Source organism: Hydra vulgaris, chromosome 13, assembly GCF_038396675.1.
Source record: "Hydra vulgaris chromosome 13, alternate assembly HydraT2T_AEP".
NCBI lineage: Eukaryota > Metazoa > Cnidaria > Hydrozoa > Anthoathecata > Hydridae > Hydra > Hydra vulgaris.
Genome location: NC_088932.1, coordinates 31,169,835 through 31,187,921, shown reverse-complemented (window position 1 = coordinate 31,187,921; position 18,087 = coordinate 31,169,835). Strand labels below are relative to the sequence as shown.

Sequence of the window (18,087 nt, the reverse complement as noted above, 5' to 3'; positions counted from 1 at the left end):
CCAATGTCAGTTTTAAAAAGCAGAATGCCGAATGGGGAATCTTTCTCGCGGGATTGGCTTGTATTTAGCCCAGCAAAGACAGCATTGTTTTGTTTTCCATGCCGATTATTTTTACCTAGAAATCAACTTCCACACATGACTTCATCCCTTGCAATGATTGGAGGATGGGGATATAAAAAGAAGTGGAAGAATCTCATCAGTCGAATTCCTGAACATGAGCATTCGAAAATCCATAAACAATGCTACATTCAGTGGCGTGAATTGGAAGCTCGAATGAAAACTGATTAGTCAATTGAACATTTAATGAATCGCCAAATTCTCAATGAAGCTGACACCTGGAGAAAAATCTTGGAACGAACCTTGGATGTGATTCTGTTTCTTGGTGAACGTGGATTGGCTATTCGTGGAAAATCTGACCTAATTGGAGATTCTCATAATGGAAATTTCGTAGGACTGCTGGAACTGATTTCGCATTATGACCCAATTCTTAAGGAACATGTGATAAAAGTTAAACAATCACAGGACAAGGGTCAACGTCTTCAGGCGCATTACTTGTCAAATCGTTCTCAAAATGAATTAATTGGCCTTTGTGCAGCTGAGGTTCGCAGGCAAATTATAGAAGAGTGCAAGTCTGCAAAGTATTTTTCAATTATGGTTGATGCCACTCCTGATGTGAGCCATACTGAACAAAGTTCGTTTGTTATTCGATATGTACATGAAAAAGAACCTGGAAAATTTTTAATTGAAGAGCGGTTTTTGATCTTTGCAGATTGTGCCAAGAAGACTGGATCTGATATTGCGGAATTAATTCTGGAAACTTTGGAAACATTAAAAATTTGCTTTGAAGACTGCCGTGGCCAAGGCTTTGACAATGGAGTCAACATGTCAGGAAAATATAAGGGTGTTCAAGCAATCCTACAAAAGAAGAACCCATTGTCTGTATTCTCACCCTGTGGTTGTCATTCATTGAATTTGTGTGGACAGAATGCTGCCTCAAGCTGTACAGATGCTGAGACTTTCTTTGTAACTGTTCAAACCGTATATACGATCTTTTCTGCTAGTCCGCAACGCTGGGAAATATTGCAAAAGAGACTTCACGGTGTGTCTTTGCATGGACAATCAGGAACACGATGGACTGAGAGACTTGACAGCATTCGCCCTTTCTGTAATCACTTGAGCCAAATCATTGAATCTTTGAAAGAAGTTAAGAGCTTGAATCTCACGCCTAAAGCAAAAACTGAGATTAGAGGTGCCCTAAAATATATGAGCTCCTTCAAATGTGTTCTCATGTCTGGAATTTGGCTGAAAGTTCTCACACTGATTGACCGCTGCAACCAGATCATTCAGGCAAGAAAAGCAACTATTGATATTGAGGTGGAAAATATTGAAGCATCGATTAGTCAACTCAAATCTGTTCGGGAGGAATGGCCCACAATTTTAGAAGAAGCCAAGTTAGTTGCAGATGTTGCAAAAATCAGTTCTGAATTTCCAATCCACAGAAAAGTGAAACGCAAAAGTTTTTTTGGGGAGCAAATTAAAGGGGATAAACAAATTACGGAATTAACAGAAGCAGAATCAGGAGAGGAGGCAACATTTTGGAGAACGGTTTTTTATCACATTTTTGATTCTGTAATTGGTGGACTTACTGCACGTTTCACAGCAATTCAAGAAATCCTTTCTATATTCTCTTTTTTGTGGAAGTATCAAAAACTGTCTGAAGCAGAAATCAAGAGTGCTTGCTCACATTTTTTGCAAAAATATTCTTGTGATGTGACCGAAAACAAATTCATACTGCAAATTTAGGAAAGGAACCTCTTGCCCCATTTGACTTATTAAACAAAATTTCTGAAATGAAGCTTGGAGAACTCTTTAGAAATATAGTAATTGCATTGCGTATTTTTGCTTCAATTCCAGTGACAGTGGCTTCAAGTGAGCGTTCATTCAGTAAATTGAAGCTCATCAAGAATTTTTTGCGCTCAACTATGGGACAAGAACGAACAAGTGACCTCGCCATTTTGAGTATCGAGTGTCTATTAGCAAAAAATATTGATTTCCATGATGTGATTGAAAAGTTTGCTAAACAAAAGACAAGAAAAGTAATATTGTAAGAAACAACAGCTGGACTATTTAACTATACTTATATTCCAGTAATATAATGAAAAAATTTAAGGAGGCCTTTTTTTTTTGGAGTAAAGGGGGTGGGCCCCTAAACTGAAGGATGCTCGGGGCCCCTGAAATCCTGTGCACGGCCCTGATTAGCGGAGTTACATATAAATAAGACATGCGCACTAGATTTGTAGATATATTTAGTTATTTAAAATATAAAACGTATCTAAAAAAAGTTTTAAGTAAAGGTGATAAAACCAATTTCACAAGACAAACAAAACCATTTATAATTGTAATGAATTAATTATATCATGTAAACAAAACTGCTAAGGTAAATTTTTGTTTCATTAATGTTTAAAATTTTTTTTCTATTTTTATCTTATTAAAACGAGATAAACACAAGAAAGTGAATGTTTTAAGTAAAAAGAAATTATCAAAATCTTTTTATCTGGTTTAACTGTTATTGTTGAATCCTTTTTCGTTTTGATTCTCACTGTATTTATGGTTTATGGCTTGTTTTTTTGTTTTTTTATAGAGAAAAGTGGTTTGGAGCAGAGATAAACATCAAAGCATTATAAAGTTTTTTCATGAAGGAAGCGATGTCTCTGTTGAGTCTAAAGTTTCTGGTCATACATGTATTAATAGCACCACCCATCACATTCAAATTCGATTTTTTTGGTATGAGATGATAAAAGTAAGTCGCGTAAATCCGATCTTAACGGACCCGTTTTCTTTGCCCAAATTTTATGCCACGTTTTTTTTAGTATTTTAAGAGTGGCGCAGTATGAACATGTTTTGCTGTGTTATTATTTCTTAGAATTTGTATCAACATTTTTTTTAGTTCTAGAATAAATTTATTTATATTATAAACAAAATAGAACTTTGTTTATTATGAATTTATTGTTGTTTAAAACTTTCTTTTTGTTTGTGCATCAGGTACGTGTTGAAGAAATGCTGAGACTTTTTTCTAATATATTCAGACTTTTGACAAAATTTTCAGACTTTGTCACATGATGTCGCATACCGAATAAAAGATGTGAAAAATGTCAAAAGACAAATAATAGAAAACTTTAGTCAAAACGATTGCTGCAAAAGTGCTTTAATTACAAAAGGTAATATGAAGCAAGTAGAAGTCTGTATAACACAACTATCAAAGTTAATTCCCGGTATTCGACTAACCGGGAATTAACTTTGTTAACTTTAAAACAATATTATCTTTATCAGGCTTATTCATTAACAATTATAAGATTTAAGTGCATATTTTATCAGTTTTTATTAAAAAATAATGTAACAATTTTTATTTCTTTAACGATTTTTAGTCCAAAAAGAAGTAGAAATGAAAAATAAATTGTTTAAAAAAAGTTTTATGATAAAACTGTGTAAAAACTGTAAAAGTGTAACTTTTACTATACGTAACTCATGTAAACTTTTACTGTATGAAGCTTAAGTTTGCTTAAGTGTAAATAACCCTATATAAACATAAAAATTGTAATAGCCCTATATAATATGTAACAGCGCTATATAAACAAAACTTCTTAAAACGAGTAAAGAGAGTAAAAAATTTCTTAAAGGGGGTAATAAGCTCCTACGCGTTGTTTAACTGCACGGTAAATATATCATGCGATTTTTATTGGGGCACGGTGCAATCTACACCGGAAGAGCTACGGAAAAACCCCCAATCTTTTTTCTACCTTCCATCTTCTACCTCTATCCAGGACTCGAATAAAATAAGAGTTAAAGTTTTTTCTAATTGACTTCAAAAGATTTTAAAAAGTAAACCTGAAAAAACTCTATTTATTTAGGATGATTCTTAATAAATATAGAGTTATATTTCAGGATCTGATAAATTTTTATATCTATTTGGCGCCGGAAAAAAAAACAATTGTTTCAAATTTAACAATTTCGTTAGTAAGAATTATTTTATTAAATATAATAAAATTTTTTGGAAAATGTGTGAAAATAAAAATGCGTTAAAATAATTAATTATATATTTTATAAAGTGAAAAAATTTACTATATAAATTTTATTGTGTATATAAATATATATATATATATATATATATATATATATATATATATATATATATATATATATAATATATATATATATATATATATATATATATATATATATATATATATATATATATATATATATATATATATATATATATATATATATATATATATATATATATATGTATATATATATTATATATATATATATATATATATATATATATATATATATAATATTATTTGGTCTTTTTTATTATAAAAATTATTAATACAAAAAAAAAAAATTAAAATAATAAAATATATTTTTTGTCATTGAATATAAAAAAAGTACCAAATAAAAATAAATTATTATGTATATATTTAGATTGAATATTTAAATTTGGTATAAAATGAATAGTGAAGAAAATATTAATCAAAATGAAGTTGTGTCTTGTAAAAAATGGTTAAACGAGAGAAACAATAGATTTGCAAAATTGATGACACCGTATGATGTTTTTTATGCAGTTTTATATGTTAAAACGAAAAGTAGAGCTCTTTTTTTTTTTTTTTTTTTAATTATCACAAAACAATAAAATACTTATAGTGAAACCATTCAAAGATATAATTTATTTTTTTATGTTTATTATTACTATAAATCATGATGCATCATGATAAGGTCAAACAGGGTAATTACATGTCAAAATTAAGAAACCTGTAATTATTTTATATTTAAGTAAACTTTTAGCAGAAATATTTTTTATTAAATTATATAATACAAGATTTACAGGATCTAATCTTTAAAGTAATCTTTTTATTTGAGGGTGCTTATAATTAGTTTTACCTTATTCTAGTGCATCCAATTGTGTATTTCAGAGTACCTTGTAACTAATTTCTTGTCAGGAAGTTCAACTTTATTAGGAGTAAAACGAACTTATATCTTTCTCATTTTCTTTATTTTGTGATAATGAAATAAATTTAAGTTTTACTGCCTAAGCAAGGCTAACTATGTTTACAATGCTCATTTTTCTTTATTGCCTAAAAGAGATTTAGTTGTCTAACAATAAATTAACCTGTTTCTCTAAGATGTTAAGAAGAGTGTAGTTATAAAAAGTTAAGTGATAAATTATAGTAAAAGGTCTTTGGAAATAGTTCTGCCTTATAAGAAAGCTGTTCTAATATAAAGATAAATTACGGTTAGCAATAGCCACTGCATAAGAATGAGAAAACCATGAGGTAAAGTAAGGCTTGATTTAAAACCTAGAATAAATAATAAAGGCTTTTATGCATATTTGAATCTAGGATAATGTGCTCGAGATGCTTTCAGCAGAAAGACAAAAGATCTTTCTTCAATGACAATTATAAAAAAATCATAGAAGAATTACCAGCCCTTACGTTAAAAAAAATTCTGACAATAGGTTGATTTTGGTGTAGAAGTATAAGATAAAAGTTTCAGTGAGATCATACTAGACTAGTGAGATCATGCTAGACTAGTGAGATCATACTAGACAACTAGACAAGATCCATCTAAGAACATAAAGAAAGTGAGCACAAGCTATGGTAATGGTATGAGACCCAAGGTAGGGGGTGTATTAAGTCAGAGTTAACTCCAAATACCTTAGCCCGAAAATCATGTCCTACACTACACCAGGATATGTTTCAGGTTGTACTAGATTTCATGTTACCAGTACTGCCCTGCCAATCAAAAATACTGTAATTCCAAAAAAAAAATTTTTGTTGGGCGTTGAATATGATTCCTTTTAAGGTTTTGCACCTGCAAAAAAAATCAAGTCTTAAAAGATAATTAGTCCTAAAATCATAACAAACATAACAGTTTTGACAAATAATTCAAAATCTACCTTACTACTTTAGGGTATTCTTGATTGACTGGGTATAGTAGCAAGTTATCATGATGATTTTGATTGTGACCTGACCTGAGCTTTTAAATTCAAAAATAACTGGAATCTTTATATGGAAAATATGATGGCAATTATTTTTTCATAAAATAATATTAATTTTAAAACTGTAAAACTTTTTTCTGGGAATTAAAGTTTTATTTATGTGCGCATACTCATCATTCAATGAAAAATAATATACCACTAGACCTAACTGTCACAATAACCAGTATCAGTTGTCATTTAAAAACAGCTATATTTGACTGTATTACAAATAACCTTGGTTGATATGTACATATTGCTTGCTTTTTATGCTAAGTAATATTTTTTTATGTGGTTACTGGGACCTTCAATAATAACTACAGTTTTCAAAAAATGGTAAAATTACTAATCCCGGATTCGGATTGTAAAATCAAATCTCGGAATTTCCTGAGAAATTACAGGATTATTTTATGCTACAAAATTAAAGAAAAAAATGTTACTAAATTCAGTATATTACAGTAAAAAAATTAAAACATAAAATAATTTATTTTATTGTTAGAAAGTTCGTAGAAAGCGAACTTAAATTATCTAAACTTTTATCACTTAACCAGCTTCGTATTTTACTGCAAAATAGTCCTAGGGCGGAAAATATCTGTCCTCTATCCTCAATGCTTTAATCATCATTGAAAAGGCATTTTCTGAAGATTATCACATCATGTACAGCCACTTTCAAATGACATTTGAAAAATAATTTAAAACTCAGAAGTTCACTTATTCTTGACAAAGAATTTCCAACTGTTGCTAGCTCGAAATTCTTTGTCATGACTTTCTTGTTTTAAATTAAACATGCATAACGCATTTACATAATGTGAATTTGACAACATAAAGTTCTCTTTTTTATCTCAAGGACATTAACTTTTTTAAACTACTGCAATATAATATATTACCGCAAAACATGATCAAATGAAAAATTCTATTTAGTAAATATATATTTTAATATTTTTTTGTTAACTAAATTAAGTATTACATATTTAAAAAATTTTAATTTAAAATATAAATTAAGTTTCTTTTCTCAATATTTATATAAATGAAGTAAAATATGTTAAATTTAATATTATTATTAACTTTGCAACTAATAATGATAATTTCACTTTGCAACTAATAATGATTTATTTTTAAAAAGTTAGCAAGTAATATAAAAAAATATAATTAATTGCAAAAAAAAAATTATTTTATTACTTTACTATTGATTTTGCTGTGAAAGATTATTTTAGGTTTTCCAAGTTCCATTTATTTAAAAAAATATATTGTTGCACTTTCACTTGCCTTATGAAAAAAAGATTAACATACATTTAAAAAAAGTTTAATGTAGTAAATTTTTAATGTTTGATGTAGTACATTAAACTTGTATGTTATAGTCTTAAAACAAAAATAATTAACTAGCACACTTTTATCGCATACTTGGAGGTTATTAGAACTCTTACCCTGTTTATTTATTTTGAAAGAAAAACTCTGAATTTAACAACTTCCTTTTTTAAGAAATAAAATTGTCTCTTTACTGCCTTAGGTGCACTTATTTACTTATCCACATAAATACTTAGTACAAGTATCTCTAACATAGATGACAAATGCGTGATATTTCTTTCAAGTTTTTTGAAATTTAAAGCTATAACAAAATTTTAAGCTTTCATTAAGACTATTTATTTACAAAGCAAAAGAAGAACTGGAAAATGGGTCACGGGGAGTTAGGTATGTCAAATAAGTTAACTTTATCTATTAGACTTTACTTGCAACAACTTTTCTGCAAAAAGTTATTAATGAAAAAAATTAGCTCAGCGATTAGTTGTAATGTTCTTAATGATCGGTGATCAAAGTTTTAAGTCTTCCACTTAAATAATAAAATATTTTTTGTATTTTTTGATCTTGCCAAATTTTTTAAAATAAAATAACATGAATACAAAAATTCAAAACAAAGTAGTTTAAGCAAAACGGTTTTTAATAGAAAAGTTTTGAAAGTTTTCTTATATTTTACATGCACAATTCTTAAATATACAATCCGCAATTCTGTAAGTGTAAATATTACTAGTACTGACATTTACACTAATAGATGTTTGTACATAACATTATATAAGTGGATTTTTTACATTTGAATTGATTTTTTACAAATGATTTTTACAATTGAATTGATAAAATGTTGTGGTTTTTAAATATTTCTTTTATAAATTTCTATGCAATGCTTCTATACAATATAGTTGCACTCAAGGGCAAAAATTGTCTTTTTTGGGGGGAGAGGTAAAACAAGTCCCTATAAATTTCCCCTGGTTACACCTATTTAGAGTACCCGCCTAAAAACTGCTAAATCATTACAAAAAAAAACATCTGACAATTTTGTGGGTTTTAAGTGGGTTTTAATCCACCATCAAGCTCAAAAACTTTATTTTAATTTTTTCAAGCTCTGACTTTAAATGACATTTTACTATCAATTTAAATAAGTACATATCTGCTTAAGTTTTTTAAACTTCAGGCCTTGTTAAAAAGTGTTTTGTTACACAGCTCGCATTTTACATAGGAACTGGCGATTTGCGTATGTGCTCAGCAGTTTTACAAAAGCAAAAGCTTTTTTATTTTGGAATATTTAAAATTATCTTTTAACATCATTTATGTGATGTTTATTCAGAAAATATAAGGTTGTAAAAAAAAAGGTTCAACTGCAACTGTGAACATTTAAAGAAACAGAACATTTTATAAAAATTTTTTTTTTAATAATTTTCTTAGAAAATTTTTTTTAATAATTAATTTTATATAATTTATATAAATATATATTAAATATGTTTTATATTAATTATATTAATTAAGATAAATAAATTTTGTTTAATTTATAATTTAAATTTAGTTTTGAAGGAATGTAAAATAGTTTTGCAATATTTATTTAAAAGTTTTTTGTTTTTTTAATAATTTGCTAACTAGTTCATCAGGCAAAACATAAGTCTCTCCATCATAGATTAAATGCAAAAGCAAAAAAAAAAATTAAAATAACATTAAAAAAACAACAAGGTGCATATAATCAGAGGTGAAAGTGTGTGTTCCAATTAATATAGTAATAAAAGAAATGTATCAGAGGTAAAGTTGAAATTAATAACATGCTTGTGACTTTATGTAATTGGCCCAGTTTACTATATTCCTCAGATTCCCTAATTCACAGAATTTGACAAATTTATTGATACAACATTAATCATGGGAAACAAATTCAAGTATCAATGGATAGTGAATTTGAATTGTTCTAAAATTTTTAGATAAACATAGAAAGGAAAAATAATGTACTGGTGTAGTTAATATAAGGAATTGCAGTTTGCACATTGTTTCTCGTGTCTTTCCAATAGCAAAAAATTGCCAAATTATTATAATTGCGTTTTGCCAGAATAATGGATAAGTTGGCAAAACATTTTCCAACAAATTATTATATTAGTAAATTTTTCGATATTCAAGAGTGTTCTGGTGGAATAGTTCTCCATTTACCATTAAAAAAGATTTTAATTTTTTCTTATAAATAGTTGTGTTTTTTTCATCACAGATGATGTTTGGAAGTATATTCCAAAGTTTAGGACCATAGAGGGATAATGCTCGGTTACCAAAATGATTACTGCTTTTTTTTTCTTTTAATTATAATGTTGTTTTTTTTTGACATTGAGAAGAGAATTAAATGTGCATTATGATGTTGGTGTTTTCAGGATAATAGATTTGTGGACTATTAAAAGGACATTAAAATTGATTCTTTTTCTAATTTTTAGCCAGTTTTCAATTTTTTAAATTTCTAGTCATTTACTTGATTTTCTATTCTGGTTTTGAATACTAGACTTTTTGCACAACTTTGAACAGATTGATTAGTGTCTTTTCAATTCCAAAGAAGAAGGAGTTGTAATAATCTAGCTGTGAAAATGTTAGTGAACATACTATGTTGCACAAATCTTATGTGCGATAAGAATTGTTTTATTTTGGATATTTTGCTCATAATATTGTAACAGTTTTTAACAATCTTATTTATTTGTGTTTATAAAGATAATTCATTGTCGAGTATCACACCTAAACTTTTTGCGGAGACAACAAATCTAATGCATTCCTTGTTAACAAAAGTACCTGTAAAAATAATACCTTTTTGAATGCTAGGTGGTGCCATAATTAATTTTTTTTTTTCGATTGGTTAATTCTTTAAAATGATTCACTCATCCATTTAGAAATGTATCCAAGACATTTTGGTGTATCCAGGACTATTGCACTACATTAAGATGAAGGAAGTTTGATAATCATCTGAGTATCCAAAAGTTTTAACATTAAATATGTTTAGATATTTTCATTGTGGTATTAAATAAATATTAAAGAATTGTGGATCTAAGGCTGTGCATTGCTGCATGCTGCATATTTTACATTTTGTTTCTTGGAATAAGAGTTACCAATTTTAACTTTTTGGATACAGTTAACTAAAAATGATTTGAACACTTGTGAGCTGAGTCAATTGTACCTATTTCACTAGTTAATAGTCCAAGAAGTTTTTGCTGATCAATAGTGTCGAATGCAGCACTTTGATCAAGTAACATTAATACTGAAGATGATGTTTAGAGGTCGAATATGTCATTGGTAACCTTATGTAAAAATGTTTCAGTTAAGTGAAATTTTTTGTATCCATATTGATTATCCAGATTTTTTGTTGTCATGTTAGCAAGAGTTAGCAAAAATTATTTGTGTAAGATAAGTGCATTAGAGTTTGCAATTAACTGATAACTGATCTGTTTGCTTTTCTGTAAGTTTAAATTTTCGGCAGAAAAATAAAAGCATGAAGTACAAAACTAATTAATCTTATCTTAACGCATCAAATTCAAATGCTTTAATTAACATATCAAATTTAGGAACATTTTCATTGAAAAATATCATATCTGCATTTAAAAACACTCTTAACTTTTTTTCTCAAATTTTTCTGAAAATTATTTTTACTCTGCATATTTAATTGATCCCCTTCATCCAAAATCAGGTTTGAAACATTACAATCAGGTGTACATAACAATGCACTACCAGGAACATCAATTAGTTCATTATCTCCAGAAATGATCTGTCTGTATTCATATGCACAGGGTGTAAGCAAGCAATGAAAGGAAAAAAAAGATGAAATTCTAAAATATTCGCAGAGACTACTGAATAAAATGACTTGAAAAGGAAAAATTGAAAAGACTCTTGCTGATCAATAGTGTCAAAGCAAAAAAATTAGTGCACAAACTTAATTGAAATAAAAAAAAAAAGCTATATTACAAATTCATTCTATATTTACAAATAAAAAACCAGTCAAGTTAGCAGCAGAAGTCCTTTGCAGATAGGATACAACTCTTCTTACTGCTTAGAGAATTTTAAAGTTTCTTGTAAACAGACTGAAACAACAAAGTTCAACTCTTTGCATAGCAAAGAAAAGTGCAGTTTTGAGATGTTTTGAAGAGAGAAGCCAGAGCAATCTTGTAAATTTGTAAAGATATCTTTCTAATTCAGAATGTTTATCTGACATTGAAGAACATAAAGCTTTCAAAATGTCTTTGAAGTCCGTACTTCAAAAGACTGCCAAAAATTTGTTGTTAAAGCTTTTTCCAGCAAATCGAGAGGGCTTAAAGTTCATTCAAGAAGTGTGTAACTCAGAAAATCTTGAAAAAAAATCTACTTTGACTTAAAGATGAACTCAAGGATTCAATTAAGCATTTGGGCAAAAAACAGTGCCACAATTCAAACAACAAATTCAAAGTCATTTCATAAGAAATGTTTGTCTATGAAGCTACTGGAAAGAGAATAGCCAATCTTAAACTTATCTCACTAACAAATATTGTCTGAGCAAAAACTTTCTACCGTTGAATTGTTTGTGATGAAAATTCGATCCGAAGTGAATGACAACTAACTTATTACACTTTGTTTCCTAAAAACTCATTTTTTATCAATATAACAATTATCAATAGAGATATTAGATATAAATCTTATGAAGGCATTTGTTTGAAACAACCTTTCTCTTTGTTCTATATTTATACACTCTTTTGGATGTTATTTCTGATCTGAAAAAAAAATAGATAAAAAAGAAATAAATAAAAAAAGCTATTCAAACATCAACAAAAAGCATCAGAAAATGCTTGGCAAACCAAGATTATTTTTATTTTTTCATATTCTTTTAGTATACTTATTTATGATTTATTTTTAGTTAGCTTTATGTAGTTATGCTGTTATGCGGTCTTGTAGTAATGATTTTTTTTTTCAGTTTTTTAGCATAATATAGTTTTACTTATTATTTTTTGTTAGTTATTTATTGTTATATTTTTTAGTTGTTAATTATTTTTTAATAGTAATATGTAAACTTTATATACAGTTAGGGTCATGTCTTCCCCTACTGTAACTTTAAGAAAACTTTTAACTTCATAACTCCAAAACCGTAACAGATTTAAATTTAGGGTTTTCGGATTAATAAATTATACTCAATTATAGACTAATTTATGTTATTCAAATATGAATAAAATTATTTTTTTAATGTTATTTTTAATTTTTTGTAAGATCTAGTACGTTTCTTCACTTATTGTGATATTGCACCACTTAGTGTAATTGATTCTTTACCTACCATGAATGAAAAAATCATATATTTGATTTTAATTTTATTTACCTTAAAAAAAAATGCATAAACTTGATTACTAAATAAAAGAAACATTGATTTTTTAGTTTTATAAAAACAATCCACTAAAGATTTTCTCTGAATTAGAACTTTGTTTTTTCTTAAATATTTTTTTTTTATGCACTTTTTTTTGTGTTCTTGTTTAATACTTTGCCATAATTTATAGCTGTACGTGCTCCTGCAGTTGTTTATTGGAATATATCAACTTATCTTTTATAACTTTTTCAGAATATTTTTTTTTCTTTTTCAAATCTTGAATCTTATTATTATAATTTATTCATATCATAAATAAAGTATAAAAAGCATATCAAATCAATAGGGTTAAATTACTAGGGTTAAATTACCTTTGCTTGGGTTAAATTATCTTTGCTTTGGGTTAAATTTTCTTTGCTTGGTAATTTAGATTAACCTAAATGGTTTTTTAGAGAAAAAAATAAACAAAATAAAACATGTCAAAAAAATGTTTCCACAAACGGTAAGTGCAAACTAGTATAATTTTTGTAATCACCTACCATGTCAAGGATTAAACAATGTTATACAAAAAATACTACTATTTTTTGTATAACATTGTTTAATCCTTGACACAGTAGGTGATTATATATATTTAATAATATTCAATATTTTTACAACTATTTTAGGGTGGATCTTCCAATTATGATCTTTCTTATTTAGACAAGGTGCAAAACGCATTGTAAACATAGTTGGACCTGCTCTTGCAGCTAACCCTCAACCATTGTCATGTTGTTGTAATATTGCTTCTCTTTCTCTTTTCTATAAATACTATAATTGGCGCTACTCTAAAGAGCTAACGTCTCTTGTGCCATCTACTAAATTCTCGTGTGTAATCTACTAAAGTTCATTCTCATGTTACTCGTCATTCAATTAACAAGTTTATGACTACTTCTAAGTGCTCCAAAAATTCTTTTTTATCTAGTTTTTTGCCTTAAACATCAGTTCTTTGGAATTCGCTCCCTTCATCTTGTTTTACTGATTCATATAATTTCCAATCTGTTAAGTCTGTAAATTATCTTGCTTTATAAACTTCATCTTTTTTACTTCTGGTAACTTTCAACTCTAATAGTGGTTGTTTGCAGCCCTGTTGGAAGTGAGGATGTTTAAAAAATTATCAAAAAATGTTTTAGGATTTTTTTATCATTTTTATATATATATTTTTATCTATCTTAAGATTTTTATATACATTTTGTTTCCTTAAATTTTTGAAATAAAAAAAATTACAACCAAAAAAATAAATTATAAATGTAAAGAGATTAGTGTTAGTTGTTGTTTTGCAATGTTAATAATATATTACTTCTATTTCAGATATGCAACTTTTTTAGTCAAATATCCTTCTGTTGTTGTAATACTACTATTAATAGTGGTTATTTTAACTAACCTGCTCAGTGTATGGAAAGTTCTTGGCGCAAAAGATCTACCAAATTTTGGAGAACCTACCAAAGTTTGTAATCTATATTTTTGTTATTGTATATATGTAATATTCTATATAGAAAATTTGATTAAATAACCAAAAAAATTACAAATTAAAAAAAATTAAATAAATGTCTGGAGTGTAACAGACCCAAAAAAATATTTTGGATAATAAATGTAAATTATATTTATTATCCGAAATGTTTTATTATTATATTACAGTAATATGATAAAATATTTCAGAGTATATAATAAATATATAAATAGATATAGATTTCAAAGTATGTAATAAATGTACAGATAGATATATAGATTTCAGAGTATATAATAAATGTACAGATAGATATATGGTTTTTAGAGTAAATAACAAATGTATAGATAGAATATATAGATTTCGAAGTATAATATGAATGTATAGATAGATACATAGACTTTGTAGTATATAATATATATATATATATATATATATATATATATATATATATATATATATATATATATATATATATATATATATATATATATGTATATATATATATATATACATATATATATATATATATATATATATATATATATATATATATATATATTGGAGTATATAATAGATCTAAATATAAAAGAGATATTATAAAAGCGTGAGTGACTCTCATATTGTTGTAAAATCACATCTCATTCTCTTTTCTACAAATACTATCATGGTTGCTGCTCAAGCAAGCTATCGTCTTTAACTCGATCAACCAAATCTCATTTTTGCTTGCATTGTTGTTCAACAAAGTCACATCTTAATACTGAATCTGTCCTTTTAGATGCTTTAAAATTTTTTTTCATCTTGTTTCTTTCCTTGCACATCGATAAACGATAAACGATAATTTTCATTTACTCGACTAGATTATTTATTTACAAGTCGAGAAGGAAACATCGTAATAGCAGAGCTAATCGAGATGAGTTCCCTTCGTACCGAAGTACTACTCATACGCTGAGTAGGCGGAGCCGGGATTTGAACCTGCAATCCTGCTGCTACAGTCAATAATCAATCCGAACTTTTAGCAGCGCTTTAACCAACTGAGCTATCCTGGCTCATCAACGCTTTTGAGCTCTATCTCATCTTCATGTTTTCCTGACTCATACAACTTTTTAAGTCTTCTGTCAACCATTTTCTTTCTATTTAATATTATTCAAAGTTTTCTAGTAACTTCCAACTTATTAGTGGCTGCTTGCAATCTTGTTGGTAGTGAATTAGTTTTTTAAAAAAATTTATCAAGCTGTGGACCAGATTTTCTATGTATTACTATTAAAACGTTATTGTGATGAAGAATTTTTTCATTAATATTGATTTCATTATTTTCTAAATCTAAAATACATATTCTAACAAATTCACAAATTTCTGCTCTATCATATGTACCCGTTGCTACATTAAAGCAGTCATCAATCTTTTTTGTATAATGTTTAATAATAGTGTTTATTTTGATTTTGAATTTAGTTTAGATAATTGCTGGTGTGATTTAATTAATATGTATTGGTATTTATTTTTCATTTCTATCTTCTTCTTTGATGGCTTTAATAATTTGATTAATGAGAGAATTTTTAAATTGATTAATGAGAGAAAAAAAGTTCATAACTTTGAGTTAGGTAAATTTTGGAATGGTGTAATTTTGAAATGGTCGTAATTTTTTTAGGAATTGATAGAACTAAAAGCTGGTAAAATTTCAGAAGAATTGGTATTGTACCAAGAACAAATTTTATCTTCATGACTTCCATAAAATAATAAAATAACTATTTACATAATTTTTATGTCACTAATGTAAAACACCTTTAATGTTTACAACTTTTTTTACAAAAAATATTTACTACTGCATTCCAGAATTTTAGTTAACATTTTGTTATAGTCTTCACTTAATAATATTTTTAGTGAAAGAAATATTTAAAAAAGATATATTATTATAGTTTGATTTGCTCGTTTTTATGAAACTTGTTTTAGGGTTTTGAGCCACGAGGAACAATAATTTCATCGAAAGATATATCTTTAAAAAATCTTTTAAACCAAAATGAAATATTGACAGGAAACGCATCTCATAGAACTGTACGAAGCACTGATAAAATTTTATTTTACCCTGTAGAGCATAATATTGATGGATGTGCGCTTGTTTTTGAACAAAAGGACCAGAAAGATTTATTTTCTTATATGCAAAGTGTATGTAAACTACACAAAGAAATTGTGTTAGATTTTCCAGGTTACAACAACTATTTCAGAACAGAATTTAAGAGTCACCACATTCCAAACTACATTGCTTTTTTTTATAACAAACCAGATTGTTTTTCTATTAATGAAACTGATGTCTATAAGTTTAAAAAGTTACTTGTTGAGTGCATCCCATTTTACAAAAACAATACAATTACTGGTTGCAAAGAAAATGATTTAAAATGTGCAAATTATTATTTTTCTAAATGTTTTCAGCATGAATCAATGTCAGCTCAAGAAGTTGCATTGACTTTACACAATGTTTATTTTTATTTAGCAGAAAAAGCTTGGGTAGATGATCCAACCAAACCATTAACAGTTACACTCAGTGTTGATCCTAACTCACAGTGGAATAGCGATATACAAAAAAAATTTTTTAAACCACTTTATGATGAATACCTGACAGATCTTTCTAAGGCAAGGAAGTATGGTGTTCAGATTAGTAGCTTTGATTTTTATAACTTTAAGTATTATATATTTGAGACTGCCATCGTAACCCAGTCTTTGTTAATAATCACTGCTGTTTTGTTTGTTGTTTTATTTTTATGGTACTTTAGTGAATCACTTTTTATTAGTTTAATGACTCTTGCTTGTGTTATAATTTCAATCACAATATCTTATTTTGTTTATGGAAGAGTTTTTGACATGGATTTTTTTCCATTTTTAAATATGGCAACTTTAATTTTTCTTGTTGGTGTTGGAGCAGATGATGCATTTGTTTATATGGGAGTTTGGAAAGATGCCAAACAGTGTTATGTATTGAAGAGCTATGAACTGCATCAGGAGTATTTAATCATATGGACTATACACGCATTAAAGCATGCCATTCTTCCAATGTTTGTAACATCTTTTACAACAGCTGCAGCTTTTTATGCAAACATTTCTTCAAACATCACGTCAGTAAAATGTTTTGGTCTTTATGCTGGCACTGCTATTATAGTCAACTACTTACTTATGATTACATTCTTTCCAGTTGTTGTTATTTTGCATGAGAAGTATTTAAAAAAATGCATGGCTCGTTGTTTGCCGTGCTGTTGCACAAACAATTTGGTGCTATCTACATCTCAAAAGCAAAATGGATTCATTTTAAAGTTTCAGATGTTGTTCTCATCCTTGACAAACTTTATGTTTAATCAGTTTATCCCGACTATCTTGCGAAAACTAAAATATTTTTGGCTTATTTTGTTTATTTTAATTGGTATTGGTGGACTGTTAGTCACATTTTTTAAGCCTGGACTCCAATTACCCTCATCTCAAGAGTTCCAGATGTTTGGTAGTGGTACATCAATTGAACAGTTCAGTTTAAATGATAAGAAAAAGTTTGAATTTAGTAAGGGTACCTATCAAATGGAAGCAACTTTTGTTTTTGGTGTAGAATCCGTTGATAATGGCTACAAGTTTAATCCAGATGATCATGGTTCTCTGGTCCTTAAACCAGGTACTCTAGATTTGGCTTCCGAACAGGTATGGCTGCAGCATTTTTGTCAAAATGCTAGGAAAGCTTCATTTTTTATTTCTTCTCCATCATGCGATTTGGTATTAAATCTGTTTAGTTTGCTTGAAGGTCCTTGTAGACCGGATCAGACTCAATGTTGCAATAAAACACTGCCATATGATAAAATTGAGTTTAATACTTGCTTCTACTCAACTTTAGAAATGTTTCCGATAACTAATGCTATTCTTTTTGACACATTAGGAAGACTGCGAGTACTTATTATCAAAATACAAACAAGTAAGTATAATATTTTTTATTTGATATTT

The 18,087-nt window shown here is 27.7% G+C and overlaps 2 protein-coding genes across 2 annotated transcripts in view; both read left to right on the top strand.

The window, feature by feature from the left end:
• The first annotated feature begins 303 nt into the window (after positions 1 to 303).
• LOC136089799 (zinc finger MYM-type protein 1-like) lies at positions 304 to 1,803 on the top strand. The gene has a single exon (XM_065815888.1). The coding sequence runs from the start codon at positions 304 to 306 to the stop codon at positions 1,801 to 1,803; it is 1,500 nt and encodes a 499-aa protein (XP_065671960.1).
• Positions 1,804 to 4,481: 2,678 nt separating this feature from the next.
• LOC100211610 (protein dispatched homolog 1) overlaps positions 4,482 to 18,087 on the top strand; it is a 35,853-nt gene continuing 22,247 nt past the window's right edge. The window contains exons 1-3 of the mRNA XM_065816499.1: positions 4,482 to 4,608; positions 13,980 to 14,115; positions 16,066 to 18,058. Of these exons, the coding sequence (XP_065672571.1) occupies positions 4,514 to 4,608; positions 13,980 to 14,115; positions 16,066 to 18,058 (2,224 nt within the window). The 5' untranslated portion in view covers positions 4,482 to 4,513. The remainder of the gene's footprint in view (positions 4,609 to 13,979; positions 14,116 to 16,065; positions 18,059 to 18,087) is intronic.

Bases quoted from the DNA above. Each gene is read 5' to 3' on its own strand.
- LOC136089799 (XM_065815888.1), top strand. From the start codon at position 304: ATGAATCGCCAAATTCTCAATGAAGCTGACACCTGGAGAAAAATCTTG.